The 22,749-nt window shown below is 47.0% G+C and overlaps 1 protein-coding gene across 2 annotated transcripts in view; it reads right to left on the bottom strand.

Moving 5' to 3' along the window:
- Positions 1 to 22,749, bottom strand: part of TP53BP2 (tumor protein p53 binding protein 2) — a 317,637-nt gene that overhangs the window by 4,288 nt on the left and 290,600 nt on the right. For both annotated transcript variants that reach the window (XM_069233831.1, XM_069233830.1), the window contains exon 17: positions 5,045 to 5,244. In XM_069233831.1, the coding sequence (XP_069089932.1) occupies positions 5,045 to 5,244 (200 nt within the window). The remainder of the gene's footprint in view (positions 1 to 5,044; positions 5,245 to 22,749) is intronic.

The following is a 22,749-nucleotide window of genomic DNA, read 5'->3' as shown; positions in this document are numbered from 1 at the left end:
TGTTGGTAGGGGGGTGGGGTGAGGGGCGGGCTGGTAATGAACATGAAGGGGCCCCCCTCCTCCGGACTCACTCAGGCAAGGTGCTGTACTGAGGGGGGCACTTAAAGCTCGGGAACCCCCCCGCACCGCAGGGGCCTTTGTTACGCCACTGAGCAGACAGCCACTAATTAACTTTAAAAAACAATATAGTTTAAAAAAAAAAAAAAAAAAGAAGAAGAAAGCCTGTTCGGATTTCTTCTTTAGCAGCCAGGGTGACAATAAACGTACACATCACGCTCAGTAAATGATTTACCATGAAAGTACCAATTCCCGAAATCGCTCAAAGCTGGAGGCTCAGTTTGTGGATATCCCCACCAGTTTAATCTGTGATCCAATGTGCGACGCATGTACATGTCACAATGGTTCATACTGGTTGCAAAGCATGTCTATATGCTCGCATAGTTGGCGCAGGCATCTTCACTTCTGCATGTACACCTGCCAATGCATTTTAAGTCTGTTTATTTAAGACGTTTAGTGATTGCTATACACTTATGTGTAATATTTCCAGTTTCTTAGTATGAGTGATAATCTTAAGGTTAATGCAAGTGCTTTACTTATATGCAGGGCCAATGGAATTATGTGGCACAGAGGACCAAATTATGCAGAAGGGTTGACCTATTTATGTGGCAAGAAGAGTCCAGTTATGCATTTAGCAAATGCAAGACCCATTGCATTGTGAATGCTTGTCTTAACAATACAGCTGAAAAATGTCCACATTCTCTTCTGGAATGGTAATCATGCCCATTGAAACGTAGAAGAATGTGTAAAAGAGCAGCTGGTGGCAGCGAGCAGTGTTTGGTGCCATAAAAGGCAATTCAAGGAATGATTGGGCTATACTGGATGTATGCTAGAACAGTGCTTCCCAAACATTTTAGAACCACAACCCAATTTTAAACTTTCGAGACCTACATGGCTTTAATAGACATGAGGCAGCAATTTTTTAATGCAACTAAAGCATCGAGTGGTAGCACACTGCCGTTTACAGACAGCACATCTTCCACTGAAATGGGCACTAAATGTGCACAGACATACAGCTTTACTAAAACAATGTTGTACACAAAGGATACCATGAACTATATTGTACACAAAATATAAAGTGTGGAAATCGGATTTCAGTGAACATTTATCCTTTGTGCATTACCAAGTAAAGTGTCTGGATTCAGTTTGATCCTAGTAAACCTTTGTGTCCATCACACTTCAGAATTACAAAATAAATATACTTCATTTTTGATTTCTTAACAGCTGAACATGCACGGATCATTTATTTACATGTTGTTGTGTGTTACAAAAAATGACATCCTACAGCCATTCCTTTCGTACTCATTATACTCTAGCAAGATTGTCACATGATTCACTTTACATTTCTTTCTCTGACTGCAAAATGAGAGGAGTTTGTAAATACCAATCCCCATATAAACTAAATATAAGCAGCGATTTGTCAGAAGACATAGCCTGACATTTGACCTCTGTCTGAGGCGCACCAAACGTGACCAGATAAACACAGTATTTAAAGGCATCTGTATTTATTGCTTGGACTTTCGTGACCCGCCAAACAATGGCTCATGACACAGTTTGGGAAACACTGGCGTAGAACTTTTGACTTGGTGTTGTCTTGAATGATAGCGTAGTGCATCCTAGTGGAGACTGCAGACACCCAACTACATAACATTTCCGTGCTGTGCTGGGCGTATGTGAAAGGTTCTGTCCTAAAGTTTATTTCGAAGTGTTTTGCATGTTATGTGTGATAAGTGTGTGTGCTGGGTGCTGTTGTGACCCCTAGAGTCCCACTTTTAAACCCGGGTAACTCTGCCCCTCAGAGTTACTGATGATGCCCCCACATCGGTAACTTTGGGATCAAAGTTATTGGTAGAACTGAGACCTCATAATGAGACCCTCTATGACATACCTGTGCCATGCTGATGAGTGTGCAACGTTCTGTCTTAAACATTCTATTGCAAGATTGTATGTTAAAAACCTATAGTGATTTTCTTTCAACTGTTTTGATATTCTGAGTCTGCCTGTAGAAAGCAATGATTTCAGCACTGCATTAAAATACTTAGAAATTGTAAATATTACACTAGATGAATGGTTGCCTCACACTCATGTCCTAGCCCAGCACTTTATCATTTGGATTTTTACCAGTGCTATTGTAAAGAAATGGCTCCCTGTTGCAGTTACCCCACACTTTTTGCCTGATACTGATGCTGACTTGACTGAGAAGTGTGCTGGGACCCTGCTAACCAGGCCCCAGCACCAGTGTTCTTTCACCTAAAATGTACCATTGTCTCCACAATTGGCACAACCCTGGCACCCAGGTAAGTCCCTTGTAACTGGTACCCCTGGTACCAAGGGCCCTGATGCCAGGGAAGGTCTCTAAGGGCTGCAGCATGTCTTATGCCACCCTAGGGACCCCTCACTCAGCACAGACACACTGCTTGCGTGTGCTGGTGGGGAGAAAAATGACTAAGTCGACATGGCACTCCCCTCAGGGTGCCATGCCAACATCACACTGCCTGTGGCATAGGTAAGTCACCCCTCTAGCAGGCCTTACAGCCCTAAGGCAGGGTGCACTATACCACAGGTGAGGGCATAGGTGCATGAGCACTATGCCCCTACAGTGTCTAAGCAAAACCTTAGACATTGTAAGTGCAGGGTAGCCATAAGAGTATATGGTCTGGGAGTCTATCAAAAACGAACTCCACAGCTCCATAATGGCTACACTGAATACTGGGAAGTTTAGTATCAAACTTCTCAGAATAATAAACCCACACTGATGCCAGTGTTGGATTTATTAAAAAATGCACACAGAGGGCATCTTAGAGATGCCCCCTGTATTTTACCCAATTGTTCAGTGCAGGACTGACTGGTCTGTGCCAGCCTGCTGCTGAGAGACGAGTTTCTGACCTCATGCGGTGAGAGCCTTTGTGCCCTCTGAGGACAGAAACAAAGCCTGCTCTGGGTGGAGGTGCTTCACACCTCCCCCCTGCAGGAACTGTAACACCTAGCAGTGAGCCTCAAAGGCTCAAGCTTCGTGTTACAATGCCCCAGGGCACTCCAGCTAGTGGAGATGCCCGCCCCCTGGACACAGCCTCCACTTTTGGCGGCAAGTCCAGGAGAGATAATGAGAAAAAACAAGGAGGAGTCACTGGCCAGTCAGGACACCCCCTAAGGTGTCCTGAGCTGAGGTGACTCTGACTTTTAGAAACCCTCCATCTTGCAGATGGAGGATTCCCCCAATAGGATTAGGGATGTGCCCACCTCCCCTCAGGGAGGAGGCACAAAGAGGGTGTAGTCACCCTCAAGGATAGTAGCCATTGGCTACTGCCCTCCCAGACCTAAACACACCCCTAAATTCAGTATTTAGGGGCTCCCCAGAACCTAGGAACTCAGATTCCTGCAACCTAAGAAGAAGAGGACTGCTGAGCTGAAAACCCCTATAGAGAAGACGGAGACACCAACTGCTTTGGCCCAGCTTTACCGGCCTGTCTCCCCCCTTCGGAAGAAAACTGCTCCAGCGACGCTTTCCCCAGGACCAGCGACCTCTGAATCCTCAGAGGACTGCCCTGCTCTAAAAGGACCAAGAAACTCCAGAGAACAGCGGCCCTGTTCACCCAAGACTGCAACTTTGTTTCCAAAGAAGCAACTTAAAGACAACTGCGTTTCCCGCCAGAAGCAGGAGACTTGCAACTCTGCACCCGACGCCCCCGGCTCGACTTGTGGAGAACAAACACTTCAGGGAGGACTCCCCGGCGACTACGAGACCGTGAGTAGCCAGAGCTGCCCCCCCTGAGCCCCCACAGCGACGCCTGTAGAGGGAATCCCGAGGCTCCCCCTGACCGCGACTGCCTGACTCCTAGATCCCGACGCCTGGAAAAGACTCTGCACCCGCAGCCCCCAGGACCTGAAAGATCGGAACTCCAGTGCAGGAGTGACCCCCAGGAGGCCCTCTCCCTTGCCCAGGTGGTGGCTACCTCGAGGAGCCCCCCCTTGCCTGCATCGCTGAAGAGACCCCTTGGTCTCCCATTGATTCCAATTGAAAACCCGACGTGTGTTTGCACACTGCACCCGGCCGCCCCGTGCTGCTGAGGGTGTACTTTCTGTGCTAACTTGTGTCCCCCCTGGTGCCCTACAAAACCCCCCTGGTCTGCCCTCCTAAGACGTGGGTACTTACCTGCTGGCAGACTGGAACCGGGGCACCCCCTTCTCCATGGAAGCCTATGTGTTTTGGGCACCACTTTGAACTCTGCACCTGACCGGCCCTGAGCTGCTGGTGTGGTAACTTTGGGGTTTCTCTGAACCCCCAACGGTGGGCTACCTTGGACCCAAATTTGAACCCCGTAGGTGGTTTACTTACCTGCAAGAACTAACAATTACTTACCTCCCCTAGGAACTGTGAAAATTGCACTGTCTAGTTTTAAAATAGCTATATGTGTTTTATTTGAAAAGTATATATGCTATTGTGATTATTCAAAGTTCCTAAAGTACTTACCTGCAATACCTTTCATGCAAAGTATTACATGTAGAATTTGAACCTGTTGTTCTTAAAATAAACCAAGAAAATATATTTTTCTATACAAAAACCTATTGGCCTGGAATTGTCTCTGAGTGTGTGTTCCTCATTTATTGCCTGTGTGTATGTACAACAAATGCTTAACACTACACCTTTGATAAGCCTACTGCTCGACCACACTACCACAAAATAGAGCATTAGTATTATCTCTTTTTGCCACTATCTTACCTCTAAGGGGAACCCTTGGACTCTGTGCATACTATTCCTTACTTTGAAATAGTGCATACAGAGCCAACTTCCTACAGCTATTTTAAGGGCAAAATAGGTTATACATTTTGAATATTTTACAAATTCCAGAAGTTCAACAATTTCAAAAATCTTGTGTGACAGAAACAGTACAAAAGATCAAAGATTAAGCAAAATATCAGGTTGCGCTAATGATTTAGACAATAAGGTTTAAGCAGGAACAGAGTGGCAACACTGAGATGTACATACCCCTATCAGGTTACGTGGTACATATCCTTCCTTGTCGTTTAAGCGTGCCCACCACCACTCAATCTCATCCTCATCTTCTCTGCGCAGGATGGTCATGCAGTCACCTTCCTTCATGGACAGCTCATCTTCGCTCTGAGCTTCATAATCCCAGAGCGCATAGATCACTCCCCTGTTCATGATTCCCATCTTTTCTTGCACACCTGCGAAAAAACATACAGGCTGATATGTGATAAATGCGAACTAAAATATATATCAATGTAAAGACTTGTGCTAACGATGGAAACAAACTTTTTGTTACACTTGTGTTTACGGTTATTATCCATTCATGAAAAACACTGGCCGAAGACCAGAGGGTATACTTTTTTAATACAGCCAAGGCCATTTAAAATGAAGCAAAACAAAGCAGGCACAACACTTAATGCAAAGTAAATTTTGTGAACATGGTTCATAGCATCCTTATGATGAAAGGCTGTTTATATTGCTTGGAGTTAGCTATCTACCTATAATCAATAAACAAATGGGCAGTGCCCAAAACAGCCAGCAATTAGGTGGGCTGTGCAAAGCATACGATAAAGCCCAAAGTCAAATTGTAATAAAAACCCATTGGGAGAATGTGTTAAGTTTAAATGGATGATGCAAATGATAAAAATGATCCCCTGAAGCGTGTAAAATGTTTTATCTGGATGTTTGTCAGTCAAATCTTTTAGGTTTAGCAATGTAAATGTGAAAAGTTGCAATTCTCCCAATATCAGTGTATTTCAAATACACATCGTGAAAGGTAATTGGTATCCTAATACCAAGCCTACAGGAGGAGTTTTGTGGCATGCTACGGATGAGAAGAGTTTGTAAACGATCTCAAACAAAGGAAAATGGACTATAGTCACTGGAAATTGCCTCAATCGTTCAAAAGCTTCATACTGTGTACTGTCTCACGGAGTCCAAAAGATCACCAACAGCAGGTACAAGAGAAGTCACTTGGTAGAGGATTCTAGGGGTGGCACACTGGCTGCTTCTTTCAGCTCTCTAAACGCCAGGCACTGCCTTTGTCTTACAATGAGAGACAACAGCGATAGCAGAATCGCAGAGAATGAGTGGCAGTGACTGGAACCGCTGGACATCAGACAGAAGCCCCTTCTACAGTGTGCATGCCTCCATGAGACGGAGACATGCCTCCATGAGACGGAGAAAGCAGACAGAAGCATAGCCCCAAGGCACTTTGGTGGCACAGGACGGCAGCCCATGGTTCTCTCGAAAGTGAGCACTGAGAGAGTGCCCTCCCTGCTTCAACCAGAGGAAAGATTCATGTGGAATCGCCCCGGCCCATCACTATGCTGGCACACTGGAGCTGGTGGGAGCCATATCATGGCAGAGGCTGGACAGCACGGAGAGATGTCAAGTTCTTTGTGAATGACGACAGTGGGACCTTGTCTGCTCACATGGAGATGGAGGGGAAACGAAGATAACAGAAAAACAGCAAAACTGGTGTTACTGAACTAAATGACAGCTGTGACGGTTTTGAGGATTTGGTGAGGAGGCGGAGATAGGTTATGGGTGCCCCCGGACCCACCACAAAGAAGCTACAGAAAGTGGAGAAATCCACCTCACTTATGGTGTCCAAATCAGAAGTGATGAAGGTCAGCATGAGAGGAGTACATCCTAAGGTGCCAGCACCGTGATCTAAAGTGGGTAGCTAGAGATGAGCTTGAAAGAGCCGAGGACTGGCTAAAAGATGGTGACAACGTTACGTATTCATTAGTTTATGCAATGTGCTTCTGAATTTGCAGGATCTGGGTAACATCAGGAGTGCAGCCACAAGGAGATGCAGAAATAAATGCTGAGAAGGGGTGTTTATGCTAAGCTGTAACTCTGCAACACTAAAAGCTTGGAGTGAAAATAAGGTATTTGTTTTCCCCTGTGTGGAGGCGGCACAGCCTTACCTGGACAGACTGAGTAAAGTTTGGACCCACTGGACTGACATAGGTGTGTAGAACATGGCTTCACTGCTAGACTCATTAGTTATCATCAGATAAGTGCGGGTGCAGAGCTTGAGGAGATCTTTTCGAAGATAATGGCTATTCTATGGAGCTGCTCTGCGTGTTGTCCTATTATTTTCTTATATTCTTTCCTACCTACCTGCTGCTCCCTTGCTCTCTGCTGCCCTCCCCTTACTTCCTTGTAGCACTACACTTGAGGAATCACTGGTAAAATCATTTCATGGAAATAGAGGAAAATCTGCTTTGGATTTGCGCATGGTGATTGTAGGAAGCTGGCTCTTTCTATAGTGGACCAAAAGGAGGTACACTGTGCAAAGGGGTCAAGCAAACCCCAGATGAGTTACAGAGGCACAAATGACACCCCAAATGCTCTCTTTTGGGGTAGAGTGGGCAAGCAGTTAGGCATATATCGGAGGGTAGTGCAAAGCATTTATTGCACACACAAAGACAATAAGCCAGATCCGCACTCAAAGAAATCCGACACCAATTTATGAAAATAACACATACTTCTATATACATTTTGATACCAAGATCATCTGAATCAAGTAAGTACTTTTCGAGTTATGAATTTTTACATTTTTCAAAAGCTGACTGCAATTTTTGGAGCAGTAATGCTATCCTATGGGGGAAAAACATATACTGCAAACAGGTACTTAGCTGCGACTTACAGGACCAATCTCCTGGTCTTAAGGTAAGTAAAGGGCGAGGTCCAAGGCAGCACAAACAGGTCCCCTCGGGCAGCACTGGGGCGGCCTGGTGCAGAGGTGCTTTTCGGCATTGGGTGCTCAATGTTATCCTATGGGGGAAAACATGTACTGCATTCTGGCACTTCACAGCGACTTATGGGACCAATCTCCTAGATTTAAGGTTAGTATGGGGTAAGGTCCAAGGCAGCATCAACAGGTCAAACTGGGCTTCACTGGGGCAGCCGGGTGCAGAGAAGCAATACAGCATCGGGTGCCCAGTGTCAGTCAGTGGGGATCAGTCAGGTTAAAAAGAGGCTGCAGGTTTGGACTGGGAGGCCAGTCGAACTGAACCAGCAAGTGGGCTCAGCTCTCATAACACTCAGGCACACCTTAGGTCCTCATCTACACAGGCCAGGGGCAAGAGGTGCAGAGGTGTCTTGAGGCATCCAATTTCAGTGAAGTCATCATGAAGCTGGGGAACTTGTATTGACCAGTGTCCAGCACATGTACTTAAAATGTCTTCCCTGATCACTTACTATATCTAAGAATCGACAAAGACATAGCAGGATCATATCTACCCTTGCAGATATCTCCACACGTAATATAGTGTACATTGCCTTAGGGCTGTAAGGCCTGCTGTCGGGGTGGCTTACAAGTATTACATGCAGTGTTATGGGACATGGCAAACAAGTGTGTCATGTCTTGTTTTCACTTTTTAGAGTACCTTGCCACGCAGCCTGCAGTGGCAGTCTGTAGTGGTGTGGTGTTGGGTCCCCTAGAGTGGCACAAGTTATTCTGCAGCTCTTAGGGACCCTCTTTAGTACGTATGTCCCAGGTACCAGGGGTACCACTTACTAGGTACACACAGAGGTATTAAAGGCCTGGCCACTTGGGGGTTAAGTGAACAGTGGTCTTGTTTTTGGGGAAGGAACACTGGCACAGGGGACCTGTTAGCAGGAACCCAGTGCACTTCAATCAGTGGCCTCAGATGCCAGGCAAAAAAGTGGGGGGACTACTGCAACCAAAACCCAGTTGCCTACAACAAAGGCTGCCTTTTACAGCTGTTTGTGCCAGCTGTACCATTGTTCAGTTTTGGTAATTTTCTCCTGCATTGTCCCTGGTTCATTCATTTGGTGAGACCCTTTTTCAAGGGTTGACTCTGACTCAGGCTCCTCTGCTTCGTAAGAGGGCTTTAGGGAGCCACAAGACCATGGACGGGCACCTCGCAAAGGAGGCTTTTGTCCCTTCACTCAGTAATGATTTTTCTGACTGGTGGCAGTAGAATTATTGTTGACAGGGCTAGTTCTAGGCCAGTTATAGGATTTTGTGACTCCTTAGCAACAGGAAGTGTTTTCCCCTCATTCTCTTGTGTGTAATGTGAATATGGGCCTGATGAAATGAGGCTGAGGCTGTAAGACATTAAATGGCCAAGCTATGCTTGCCTGGGAACAACATGGCCAACCCCCTTTCTACGCATGTTTGCTTTCTGTGGCTATACACAAACCTTACTACCCAGGCACTTCCCTTTGTAACGTGTATCAAAGAGTCTTGTAACCTGCCCAGCAACAGCATATCCCCACTTGAGGTTTGCTAGAAGAAGTCTGGTAGAGTTTATCAGGCTTCAAACAGGAGCAAAAGGCATCAGTATGCCCTTTACAGGGGAAAACCTATTTGGAATGGCAATAGATGTTTCCTCTTACAAATGAAAAAGGTAATGGCGTAGCAAAGCTGATGAAGGCTCTGCAATTTAGGGGGTTACCCCTATCAGGAGAACTACGAGCTGAGGGGAGAGTCCCAGCACACTACACCAAAGGCTACATTCAAACCACAGCCACACAGTGACAGTACCCCGCGACTCAGAGATATTCCTTTTGGGGCAGAGCTAGAGGTAAGGGACAGATACCAGACAGCCAGGTCAACATCAAAACGGACTCCAATTAAAAAAAAAACCTTCAATATAACACCAGTAGGGGGGCAGGATATTCCTGGAATGGAGAGAAGTCACATCAAACAAATGGGTACTTAATGTTATCAGATGCAGTTGTTGCAGACTGGGAGAATGCAAACCACTGATTGATTATAATACCAAAAAGAGATACAAGAGGAATTCCTTTGCTTGAAACAACAGGTGGGAAATCTACAAAATCGAGCAATAGAATAAGTACCAAAGCAAGAATGTCTCAGTTGGTTCTGAAACAAGATTTGATGCTGATGCCTGTCTTGGACCTCAAACAAGTTCATTAAGACCCAAAAGTTCATGGTAACCACACTGCAAAATGTCATTCCACTCTTGAAGAAGGGGAACTACATGCAACCATAGACCTTAAGGATGCCTACCCTGCAAGTCCTGATGAAGAGTGGGCACAAGGAATACTTCAGGTTTGTGGTAGACAATGTACGTCACAAATTAAAGTAATACAATTACTGCCCTTTTTCCAACACCCAAAAACACAAGCAGGAAAGACTCTATACACACACACTGCAAGTCAGAAGAGAAGTAATGTATTACCTCCAGGAAACAAAATAGTTTAGGGAGTGGTCAGTTTTAAATTTCTTTCGCACCAACAAAAAAAGGGTTCCCCAACCAGGAAAGGGATCATTGGGACCAGTGATAGTCTTTTGAATTGGTAGACTGGGACCTAAGTGTGATTTGGGGCTGGCCGCAATGGGGCTTGGGTCAGTTACACCTGGTGGATTAGTCCGGGTAAAAGTCTGGAAGCCAAAAAAAGTTTTAAAGTCCTAATCCAAAAAGAGACTTTGTTATTTTTTTTAAAGAAAAAGTTGTCTGCCCGTAGGGCAAATCTGAAGTTGTATCCTCTGCTGTTGCCTGTTGGATAATTGCCGTAGGTTAGTTCTGCTTAGGCTCTGGAGTGTTTGAGGTTTTTGCTTGAAAAAGTCCTAAAACATAAAAGCACTTTGCTGTTTCTTCAAATGTGCTGGAGCCTTTCGGGGGATGAATCTGATACTCAGTCAGATGCAGTGGAACATCTGGCAAGTCCCTGTGGTCCTGGGGCAGGCATTTTCAAACGTTTGCCTTATGCCCAAGTAACCGTAAGCATATACTCCCAAGCCCCCCAGGACCTCAGGGGGAGGGGAGCACCAAGAAAAGTCTGAAGCTATCAGGCAGAGACCACCAGCAAAATCCAGTCCAAGTGCCTGTTGGTCAAGTGGGAATTGTATGGAGCTTTGTGTGTCCCTCTAGCCACACAGGAGGTCAGTCAACTGACCCTTGAAGTCCACGTCTTTGTCCTGGGTACAACAGGGAGAAGGAACAGTCCTTGACATCATAGACACCAGGTCCAGTCCTCTCCTGTTCTTCCACAGGTCTCAAAAGTGTTCTCAGGAAGACTGGGTGAAGGTACAGCTTCCTAGGGTTCACCAGACTGGGGGTGTATCCAGGACACTCCATAACCAATAGGATAAAAGTACCTTGGGACAACCTTATACATCTTTTCACTAGGTCCTGTCTGCTTGCTGCCGACAGTGCCATAGGGCCCCTCACTCCGAAAATCCAAAATGGGGAAACTGTTTTCCCCTGGTGAAGAGCCTGTGTAACCACCCAGAAGTGTGGTCAACGTGAGCAGTCCCCTCCCCTTTGGTCACTTGAAGCTGTGTTTTTTTTGGGTTGCTTTCCACCAATAGGTTTTGTGTCAGCCTGAATAGGGGGGACAAAAGCTGGTGCCTTTCTAGGTGTCACTTAACATTTACTTGTGACTTGGAAGGCCCCTTTTTAGTAAGTTAAGGTGTTGGGCCCACCACAACTGTTCTTCCGGACAGGGGAATACTATGCCTCCCCACTCCAAGGCATTGTCTCATTTTGAGGGCAGTTTTCACACCTCTTTCACACGTAGTTCAGGACAAGCACTGGCTGTGCAGCTTTTGAAGTGCTAATACAAATCAGCCTCCAACAGCTTCAGGCAGGGTAAAGGTAACTTTTTAAAAGTTACATTTCTTATATATCTAATATATGTCTGACTTTACTATTAGATTTAATTTTTATTGAATATAAAAATAAGTCTTTGAATGGAGTCTGTCGCTGGCACAAGTAAAATGTTATAGATTAAAGTTTATAATCTATACTTCAACTTTTTCTATGTGCTAGCTACAGCCTGGCCAGTTATACTAGCACTGGGCCTACTCACTGTGGGAACATGATATTTCTTATGTCACACATGTTCCACTCTTAAATATTATGCACCTTACCTTGTGGGCAGCAAGGTGCACGTAGGGGAGATTCTTTTAATATTTAACATCAGATTTTCATACTTGTCAAAAGGGAGATTTTGACAGGCTGGGCAGCAGGGTTTAAGCTGCTGTTGTCAGGCTAAACCTTGCAAGACTGAGCCCGAAGCCATCTTTTCACAGCCACTATGGTGTCTTACAGACATACCATTTGTCAGGCAAGCTGTTAAGTTCTTCTTTAATGGAATTAAGGGCTGCCCTCGTAGGTCGAGGAGGAACACATCCATGTCAGATTTTCAGGATATCCACTTGAATTGATTCAAGTAAACATATTTACTTAGAGGTTGCCAACGAAATCTGTCCCTCCTGAAGCTTCGTTGAACACCCTTGGACAAAGTACATGAGCAGCTCTACATTGCTTTTCATTAAACTTGGTTTACATGCCACAGAATTGGTTTACATGCCACAGACAGGGCAACTTTAATAAATATTAATGCATTACTTGCTTTTATCCACCTCAGATCTGTGCAGCTGTATGCGTGCTTTTACTATGTGGAATTGCTTTGTGAACTACTCGCACATCTCTTGTAGACATTGCTGCAGTGGTTCCTAATTTAGAAGTGATTCAGTGTTTGGTTGGGTTCTCTATTGAAGCCATATTGGTAATTTCATTGTTGCATTCTCAAAGATTATCTCTATAATGTGTTTCATAATTTAGAAAAAACAAAAGAGTGTGAGACATAAACCTAAGTGAGAGTTATGCAATTGTTCAATCAGCTAATCTTAAGTCACTCTACTGTGGCCAGTTCTTATGAATCATTCCCTGTGCATGTGACTTAACTAGTCTTATCACAAGTCTGCCTTAGAAATGTGGTGCTGTAGAGACTTGTCGAGATGGCAAAACAGGGCCTGTGTGAACGACCCTTGTACACTAGGTGTTTACAGTTCCCATAGGTTAATGGGAGAGGGTACTAGAGCCTCAGCACCTGAGTCAGACCAAATATTGCTTTAATGTTCTTGTAGCAATACCTTTAAGTACAATGTAATCATATGGTAAATATCTTTCTCAAAATCTGTTTCTGGATGGACTGGCTTCTACACTGCCACTGTATCCCATGTATTACACTGTAACTGTAGACAGACAATCAGCCTACCTGTCTGAACTGGTAATTTCTAGGGTTGATTATCACTTTACAGTGATGGTTAAGATTAAATCATTTTTCCTAATGGGAACTTACCACTGTAGGAAACTGGGTTTTGTTTGCGGTAGTCTCCCCACTTTTTGCCTGTTTTTCTATGCAACTTTGAGGTGCACTGGGTTCCTGCTAACCCAGTGCACCTCAGCGCCCAGTGCCAGTGTTCCCTACCCTCTGGTACTTAGGGCAGGAGTACTAAAGAGGGTACCTAAGAGCTGCAGCACAGCTTGTGCCACTCTAAGGGACTCCGCACCAAACTCATACAGACTACCACTGCAGGCTGCATGACAAGGTGCTCCAAAAAGTGAAAACATGACATGGCACACAGCTTGTGATATTAGTAAGTCACCCCTACAGCATGCCTTACAGCCTAAGACAGGGTGCATTATATTACAGGTGAGGGCATATCTGCATGAGCAAATATGCCCCTACTATGTTTTGTTGATTCTTAGACATAGTACGTGAAAAGAGAAGCCATTTTAAATACATGTGCTGGACATTGGTGAATGTGAGTTCCCCAGCTACATGATGGCTTCACTGAAAATAGGGATGTTTGGTATCAAACATCTCAAATTAATAAGCCCTCACTGATTCAGATGATGGATTTATTAATACATGTACCCAGAGGGCACCGTACAGGTGCCCCTGAAAACCTACCAACTACTCGTTTTTTCACCAGCCTGCCACCAACAGTCAAGTTTAAGTTTCTGAGAGCCCAGGGTGACAGGCTCTGCTCCTGGGCTGTCAGGAACAAAGCCTGCTCTGGCAGGGGTGTTACACACCCCTCCAAAGAGGATGACCTGCAAATATGCATTTCAAGGCAGAGAGCTTCAAAGTGCCCACCGCCTTTCATATGTGGATATGTCTTCCTTCAGAAGTGAGGCAATGCCAGGTCCCATTTGGTGCCTGGAGAGGCAGGAAAGTTAGCTATGCAGAAGGCCTGTTGCACTGCCTGGCTGGACACACCCCTTGTGCGACCAGCCTGTAGTGAATACAAAATTAGGAATTCAACCATCCTGTGTGTGGTGGAATCAGACATTCATAGGACAGGGTGATGCCGACTCCCCTAAGGAAGTAGTCATCTAATGAGCGTAATGACCCCAGGGGTAGGTAGCCCATTGGCTACAACCCCTCACTCCCTTAACGCACCTAAATTGAGTATTTAGGGGACCCCCCGATATAAGGACTTCAGATTTGCTGGACTACAGAAGGAGGAGCCGAAGAGAATCGAAAAGCAAGAACTGAGGAGCAGCAACTGACTTGGCCCTAATCCCGTCGGCCTGCCTGCTGTCCTCGACAACTGCACCAAAGACAACTCATCATGCAGCTGTTCTGCCTCCAAAAGCCTGGTAGGGCTACCAGCACTTCGAGAAGTAACCAAGAACCGCCGTGGAGTAGCAGAGCTACTTCCCTGCAAGTCTTTGCCAATTGCCTGAATGCAGTGTGTAAAGAAATGGCTCCCTGTTGCAGTTACCCCCCCACTTTTTGCCTGATACTGATGCTGACTTGACTGAGAAGTGTGCTGGGACCCTGCTAACCAGGCCCCAGCACCAGTGTTCCTTCACCTAAAATGTACCATTGTATCCACAATTGGCACACCCTGGCATTCAGATAAGTCCCTTGTAACTGGTACTTCTAGTACCAAGGGCCCTGATGCCAAGGAAGGTCTCTAAGGGCTGCAGCATGTATTATCCCACCCTGGAGACCTCTCACTCAGCACAGACACACTGCTTGCCAGCTTGTGTGTGCTAGTGAGGACAAAACGAGTAAGTCGACATGGCACTCCCCTCAGGGTGCCATGCCAGCCTCTCACTGCCTATGCAGTATAGGTAAGACACCCCTCTAGCAGGCCTTACAGCCCTAAGGCAGGGTGCACTATACCATAGGTGAGGGTACCAGTGCATGAGCATGGTACCCCTACAGTGTCTAAACAAAACCTTAGACATTGTAAGTGCAGGGTAGCCATAAGAGTATATGGTCTGGGAGTCTGTCAAACACGAACTCCACAGCACCATAATGGCTACACTGAAAACTGGGAAGTTTGGTATCAAACTTCTCAGCACAATAAATGCACACTGATGCCAGTGTACATTTTATTGTAAAATACACCACAGAGGGCACCTTAGAGGTGCCCCCTGAAACTTAACCAACTATCTGTGTAGGCTGACTGGTTCCAGCAGCCTGCCACACTAGAGACATGTTGCTGGCCCCATGGGGAGAGTGCCTTTGTCACTCTGAGGCCAGTAACAGAGCCTGCACTGGGTGGAGATGCTAACACCTCCCCCAGGCAGGAACTGTGACACCTGGCGGTGAGCCTCAAAGGCTCCCCCCTTTGTCACAGCCCAGCAGGGCACTCCAGCTTAGTGGAGTTGCCCGCCCCCTCCGGCCACGGCCTCCACTTTTGGCGGCAAGGCTGGAGGGAACAAAGAAAGCAACAAGGAGGAGTCACTGGCCAGTCAGGACAGCCCCTAAGGTGTCCTGAGCTGAAGTGACTCTAACTTTTAGAAATCCTCCATCTTGCAGATGGAGGATTCCCCCAATAGGGTTAGGATTGTGACCTCCTCCCCTTGGGAGGAGGCACAAAGAGGGTGTACCCACCCTCAGGGCTAGTAGCCATTGGCTACTAACCCCCCAGACCTAAACACGCCCTTAAATTTAGTATTTAAGGGCTCCCCTGAACCTAAGAATTTAGATTCCTGCAACTACAAGAAGAAGGACTGCCTAGCTGAAAACCCCCGCAGAGGAAGACCAGAAGACGACAACTGCCTTGGCTCCAGAAACTCACCGGCCTGTCTCCTGCCTTCCAAAGATCCTGCTCCAGCGACGCCTTCCAAAGGGACCAGCGACCTCGACATCCTCTGAGGACTGCCCCTGCTTCGAAAAGACAAGAAACTCCCGAGGACAGCGGACCTGCTCCAAGAAAAGCTGCAACTTTGTTTCCAGCAGCTTTAAAGAACCCTGCAAGCTCCCCGCAAGAAGCGTGAGACTTGCAACACTGCACCCGGCGACCCCGACTCGGCTGGTGGCGATCCAACACCTCAGGAGGGACCCCAGGACTACTCTAAGACTGTGAGTACAAAAACCTGTCCCCCCTGAGCCCCCACAGCGCCGCCTGCAGAGGGAATCCCGAGGCTTCCCCTGACCGCGACTCTTTGAATCCTAAGTCCCGACACCTGGGAGAGACCCTGCACCCGCAGCCCCCAGGACCTGAAGGACCGGACTTTCACTGGAGGAGTGACCCCCAGGAGTCCCTCTCCCTTGACCAAGTGGAGGTTTCCCCGAGGAACCCCCCCCTTGCCTGCCTGCAGCGCTGAAGAGATCCCTAGATCTCCCATTGACTTCCATTACAAACCCGACGCTTGTTTCTACACTGCACCCGGCCGCCCCCGCGCTGCTGAGGGTGAAATTTCTGTGTGGGCTTGTGTCCCCCCCGGTGCCCTACAAAACCCCCCTGGTCTGCCCTCCGAAGACGCGGGTACTTACCTGCAAGCAGACCGGAACCGGGGCACCCCCTTCTCTCCATTCTAGCCTATGTGTTTTGGGCACCACTTTGAACTCTGCACCTGACCGGCCCTGAGCTGCTGGTGTGGTGACTTTGGGGTTGCTCTGAACCCCCAACGGTGGGCTACCTTGGACCAAGAACTAAGCCCTGTAAGTGTCTTACTTACCTGGTTAAACTAACAAATACTTACCTCCCCTAGGAACTGTGAAAATTGCACTAAGTGTCCACTTTTAAAACAGCTATTTGTGAATAACTTGAAAAGTATACATGCAATTTTGATGATTTGAAGTTCCTAAAGTACTTACCTGCAATACCTTTCGAATGAGATATTACATGTAGAATTTGAACCTGTGGTTCTTAAAATAAACTAAGAAAATATATTTTTCTATACAAAAACCTATTGGCTGGATTTGTCTCTGAGTGTGTGTACCTCATTTATTGTCTATGTGTATGTACAACAAATGCTTAACACTACTCCTTGGATAAGCCTACTGCTCGACCACACTACCACAAAATAGAGCATTAGTATTATCTATTTTTACCACTATTTTACCTCTAAGGGGAACCCTTGGACTCTGTGCATGCTATTCCTTACTTTGAAATAGCACATACAGAGCCAACTTCCTACATTGGTGGATCAGCGGTGGGGTACAAGACTTTGCATTTGCTGGACTACTCAGCCAATACCTGATCACACGACAAATTCCAAAATTGTCATTAGAAATTGATTTTTGCAATTTGAAAAGTTTTCTAAATTCTTAAAAGACCTGCTAGGGCCTTGTGTTAGATCCTGTTTAGCATTTCTTTTAGAGTTTAAAAGTTTGTAAAAGTTTGAATTAGATTCTAGAACCAGTTGTAGATTCTTAAAAAGTATTCCAACTTTTAGAAGCAAAATGTCTAGCACAGATGTGACTGTGGTGGATCTCGACACCACACCTTACCTCCATCTTAAGATGAGGGAGCTAAGGTCACTCTGTAAAATAAAGAAAATAACAATGGGCCCCAAACCTACCAAAATACAGCTCCAGGAGCTTTTGGCAGAGTTTGAAAAGGCCAACCCCTCTGAGGGTGGCAACTCAGAGGAAGAGGATAGTGACTTGGAGGAAAATTCCCCCCTACCAGTCCTATCTAGGGAGAACAGGGTCCCTCAAACCCTAACTCCAAAAATAATAGTCAGAGATGCTGGTTCCCTCACAGGAGAGACCAACACCTCTGAAATCACTGAGGATAACTCCAGTGAAGATGACCCCCTGTTAGCCAGGATGGTCAAAAGATTGGCTTTGGAAAAGCAGCTCCAAGCCATAGAAAGGGAAAGAAAAGAGATGGGCCTAGGTCCCATCGATGGTGGCAGCAACTTAAATAGGGTCAGAGATTCTCCTGACATCCTAAAAATCCCCAAAGGGATTGTAACAAAATATGAAGATGGTGATGACATCACCAAATGGTTCACAGCTTTTGAGAGGGCTTGTGTAACCAGAAAAGTAAACAGATCTCACTGGGGTGCTCTCCTTTGGGAAATGTTCACTGGAAAGTGTAGGGATAGACTCCTCACACTCTCTGGAAAAGATGCAGAATCTTATGACCTCATGAAGGGTACCCTGATTGAGGGCTTTGGATTCTCCACTGAGGAGTATAGAATTAGATTCAGGGGGGCTCAAAAATCCTCGAGCCAGACCTGGGTTGATTTTGTAGACTACTCAGTAAAAACACTAGATGGTTGGTTAACTGGAAATGAAGTGTGTGACTATGTTGGGCTTTATAATTTGTTTGTGAAAGAACACATTTTAAGTAACTGCTTCAATGAAAAGTTGCATCAGTATCTGGTAGACCTAGGTCCAATTTCTCCCCAAGAATTGGGAAAGAAGGCAGACCACTGGGTCAAGACTAGGGTAACCAAAACTTCCACTGGGGGTGACCAAAAGAAAGGGGTTACAAAAACTCCCCAGGAGAAAGTGGGTGACACTAGAAACAAAGAAAAAGAGTCCTCTGTAGGCCCCCAAAAACCAGAACAGGTGGGTGGGCCCCAAGACACAACCCAAAACAAAGGTGGGTACCAGGGTAAGAACTGGGATGCCACTAAGGCATGGTGCCACAACTGTAAACAGTCTGGGCACCACACCAAGGACACTTCTTGTCCCAAAAACAAACCCCAGAACAAAATTTCAGGGGTAACCAGTGTAGCCATTGGAGATGACTCCTCAGATGAGGAGGTCTTCATAGCTTTCAACTGGAAAATGGGCCCAACAGGTGAGTTGGAGATTCCAGAGGGAAGTAGACACTTCCACCACCTACAGGTGAATGGAATCCCAGCCACTGCCCTGAGAGACACTTGTGCCAGTCACACTATTGTGCATGACAGGCTGGTGCTCTCAAACCAGTACATACCAGGTGAGATGGCCAGAGTAAGAGTTAGCCCAGACAGGGTCACTAATAGGCCTGTGGCTCTTGTGCCCATAGAAGTGGGTGGAACTTTTAGCTGGAGAAGGGTGGTAGTCAGTACAGACCTCCCCCTTGATTGTCTCCTTGGAAATGACTACCCAGAGGTTAGTCAGAGCCTAAGAGAAGAACTGGTCCAGGGCCAGTCCTCTCCCAAGGATTCTGGAGTGCCTGCCTCTGCAGTAAATGCAAGTAGGCCCCAGAGGAAAAAGAAAAGGAAACAGAGTAGGAAAGGTGGACAACCTTTAGCCAAGGTTCCAGCAAGCCAAGGAGATTCTGCTCCAGTAGGGGAGAACTCCAAAAATGGCTCTGATAAAGTCCAACCTGACCCACAAGAAGTCCTGGCTAGTCAGGCAACTGTTAAACCTGAGTGGGTGGCTCCTCAGCTAACAGAAGAAAGAGTGGAAGAAGGGTGTTTACTACAAAATGTGGTAACCCCCCACTCTAATACAGCAGACAGGCACCCTGAACCCAAAGAAGCCTGTAACTTAGCCCCTTCCCTTGTAGGTGAAGAGCTAAAGGTGTGGTTCTGGGCACTGACAGCTGTCAGTGGCCTCTGCTGGGTGTTAGCCTTTATGGCTGCACTATCCTTGGCATGGTGGTCAGACCCCATGCCAAATAGCAAGTTAGGCCCCCTGACCCTGTTGGTCATGGTGGGGTTACTCCAGCTCTGGGTAACCTCTTTGGGTAAGCTAGGGATGACCCTGGCTAAGATAAGATTAGCAGAGGTGGATACCTCTAAACCCAAAATAAAAAGAATGGGTGGAGACATTGAAGAGGCAGACAAGAGGCAATTCAGACTAGGTCCTATCACTGTGGAAGTGGGTCAGTTCCCCAAAGGGAATGACCTGAACAGAAGGATATAAGGCAGAGTAGGCCCTGCAACTAACCAGCCTATTTCTCCTACTCTTCCTCGCCTGACAGACTAGGAAGACTCTCCCAGCTTGGGCTGAGTCTCCTGGCCTGTGGGCTGGGGGGGGCTTGTGTAAAGAAATGGCTCCCTGTTGCAGTTACCCCCCCACTTTTTGCCTGATACTGATGCTGACTTGACTGAGAAGTGTGCTGGAACCCTGCTAACCAGGCCCCAGCACCAGTGTTCCTTCACCTAAAATGTACCATTGTATCCACAATTGGCACACCCTGGCATTCAGATAAGTCCCTTGTAACTGGTACTTCTAGTACCAAGGGCCCTGATGCCAAGGAAGGTCTCTAAGGGCTGCAGCATGTATTATGCCACCCTGGAGACCTCTCACTCAGCACAGACACACTGCTTGCCAGCTTGTGTGTGCTAGTGAGGACAAAACGAGTAAGTCGACATGGCACTCCCCTCAGGGTGCCATGCCAGCCTCTCACTGCCTATGCAGTACAGGTAAGACACCCCTCTAGCAGGCCTTACAGCCCTAAGGCAGGGTGCACTATACCATAGGTGAGGGTACCAGTGCATGAGCATGGTACCCCTACAGTGTCTAAACAAAACCTTAGACATTGTAAGTGCAGGGTAGCCATAAGAGTATATGGTCTGGGAGTCTGTCAAACACGAACTCCACAGCACCATAATGGCTACACTGAAAACTGGGAAGTTTGGTATCAAACTTCTCAGCACAATAAATGCACACTGATGCCAGTGTACATTTTATTGTAAAATACACCACAGAGGGCACCTTAGAGGTGCCCCCTGAAACTTAACCAACTATCTGTGTAGGCTGACTGGTTCCAGCAGCCTGCCACACTAGAGACATGTTGCTGGCCCCATGGGGAGAGTGCCTTTGTCACTCTGAGGCCAGTAACAAAGCCTGCACTGGGTGGAGATGCTAACACCTCCCCCAGGCAGGAACTGTGACACCTGGCGGTGAGCCTCAAAGGCTCCCCCCTTTGTCACAGCCCAGCAGGGCACTCCAGCTTAGTGGAGTTGCCCGCCCCCTCCGGCCACGGCCCCCACTTTTGGCGGCAAGGCTGGAGGGAACAAAGAAAGCAACAAGGAGGAGTCACTGGCCAGTCAGGACAGCCCCTAAGGTGTCCTGAGCTGAAGTGACTCTAACTTTTAGAAATCCTCCATCTTGCAGATGGAGGATTCCCCCAATAGGGTTAGGATTGTGACCCCCTCCCCTTGGGAGGAGGCACAAAGAGGGTGTACCCACCCTCAGGGCTAGTAGCCATTGGCTACTAACTCCCCAGACCTAAACACGCCCTTAAATTTAGTATTTAAGGGCTCCCCTGAACCTAAGAATTTAGATTCCTGCAACTACAAGAAGAAGGAATGCCTAGCTGAAAACCCCCGCAGAGGAAGACCAGAAGACGACAACTGCCTTGGCTCCAGAAACTCACCGGCCTGTCTCCTGCCTTCCAAAGATCCTGCTCCAGCGACGCCTTCCAAAGGGACCAGCGACCTCGACATCCTCTGAGGACTGCCCCTGCTTCGAAAAGACAAGAAACTCCCGAGGACAGCGGACCTGCTCCAAGAAAAGCTGCAACTTTGTTTCCAGCAGCTTTAAAGAACCCTGCAAGCTCCCCGCAAGAAGCGTGAGACTTGCAACACTGCACCCGGCGACCCCGACTCGGCTGGTGGCGATCCAACACCTCAGGAGGGACCCCAGGACTACTCTAAGACTGTGAGTACAAAAACCTGTCCCCCCTGAGCCCCCACAGCGCCGCCTGCAGAGGGAATCCCGAGGCTTCCCCTGACCGCGACTCTTTGAATCCTAAGTCCCGACACCTGGGAGAGACCCTGCACCCGCAGCCCCCAGGACCTGAAGGACCGGACTTTCACTGGAGGAGTGACCCCCAGGAGTCCCTCTCCCTTGACCAAGTGGAGGTTTCCCCGAGGAACCCCCCCCTTGCCTGCCTGCAGCGCTGAAGAGATCCCTAGATCTCCCATTGACTTCCATTACAAACCCGACGCTTGTTTCTACACTGCACCCGGCCGCCCCCGCGCTGCTGAGGGTGAAATTTCTGTGTGGGCTTGTGTCCCCCCCGGTGCCCTACAAAACCCCCCTGGTCTGCCCTCCGAAGACGCGGGTACTTACCTGCAAGCAGACCGGAACCGGGGCACCCCCTTCTCTCCATTCTAGCCTATGTGTTTTGGGCACCACTTTGAACTCTGCACCTGACCGGCCCTGAGCTGCTGGTGTGGTGACTTTGGGGTTGCTCTGAACCCCCAACGGTGGGCTACCTTGGACCAAGAACTAAGCCCTGTAAGTGTCTTACTTACCTGGTTAAACTAACAAATACTTACCTCCCCTAGGAACTGTGAAAATTGCACTAAGTGTCCACTTTTAAAACAGCTATTTGTGAATAACTTGAAAAGTATACATGCAATTTTGATGATTTGAAGTTCCTAAAGTACTTACCTGCAATACCTTTCGAATGAGATATTACATGTAGAATTTGAACCTGTGGTTCTTAAAATAAACTAAGAAAAGATATTTTTCTATACAAAAACCTATTGGCTGGATTTGTCTCTGAGTGTGTGTACCTCATTTATTGTCTATGTGTATGTACAACAAATGCTTAACACTACTCCTTGGATAAGCCTACTGCTCGACCACACTACCACAAAATAGAGCATTAGTATCTATTTTTACCACTATTTTACCTCTAAGGGGAACCCTTGGACTCTGTGCATGCTATTCCTTACTTTGAAATAGCACATACAGAGCCAACTTCCTACACAGTGTATGTTCCTTCCACCATAGGATAACATTAGGGCAAC

Source organism: Pleurodeles waltl, chromosome 5, assembly GCF_031143425.1.
Source record: "Pleurodeles waltl isolate 20211129_DDA chromosome 5, aPleWal1.hap1.20221129, whole genome shotgun sequence".
Taxonomy (NCBI): Eukaryota; Metazoa; Chordata; class Amphibia; order Caudata; family Salamandridae; genus Pleurodeles; species Pleurodeles waltl.
The sequence above is the reverse complement of the archived record's forward strand: the minus strand, read 5'-3'. Positions and strand labels throughout refer to the sequence as shown.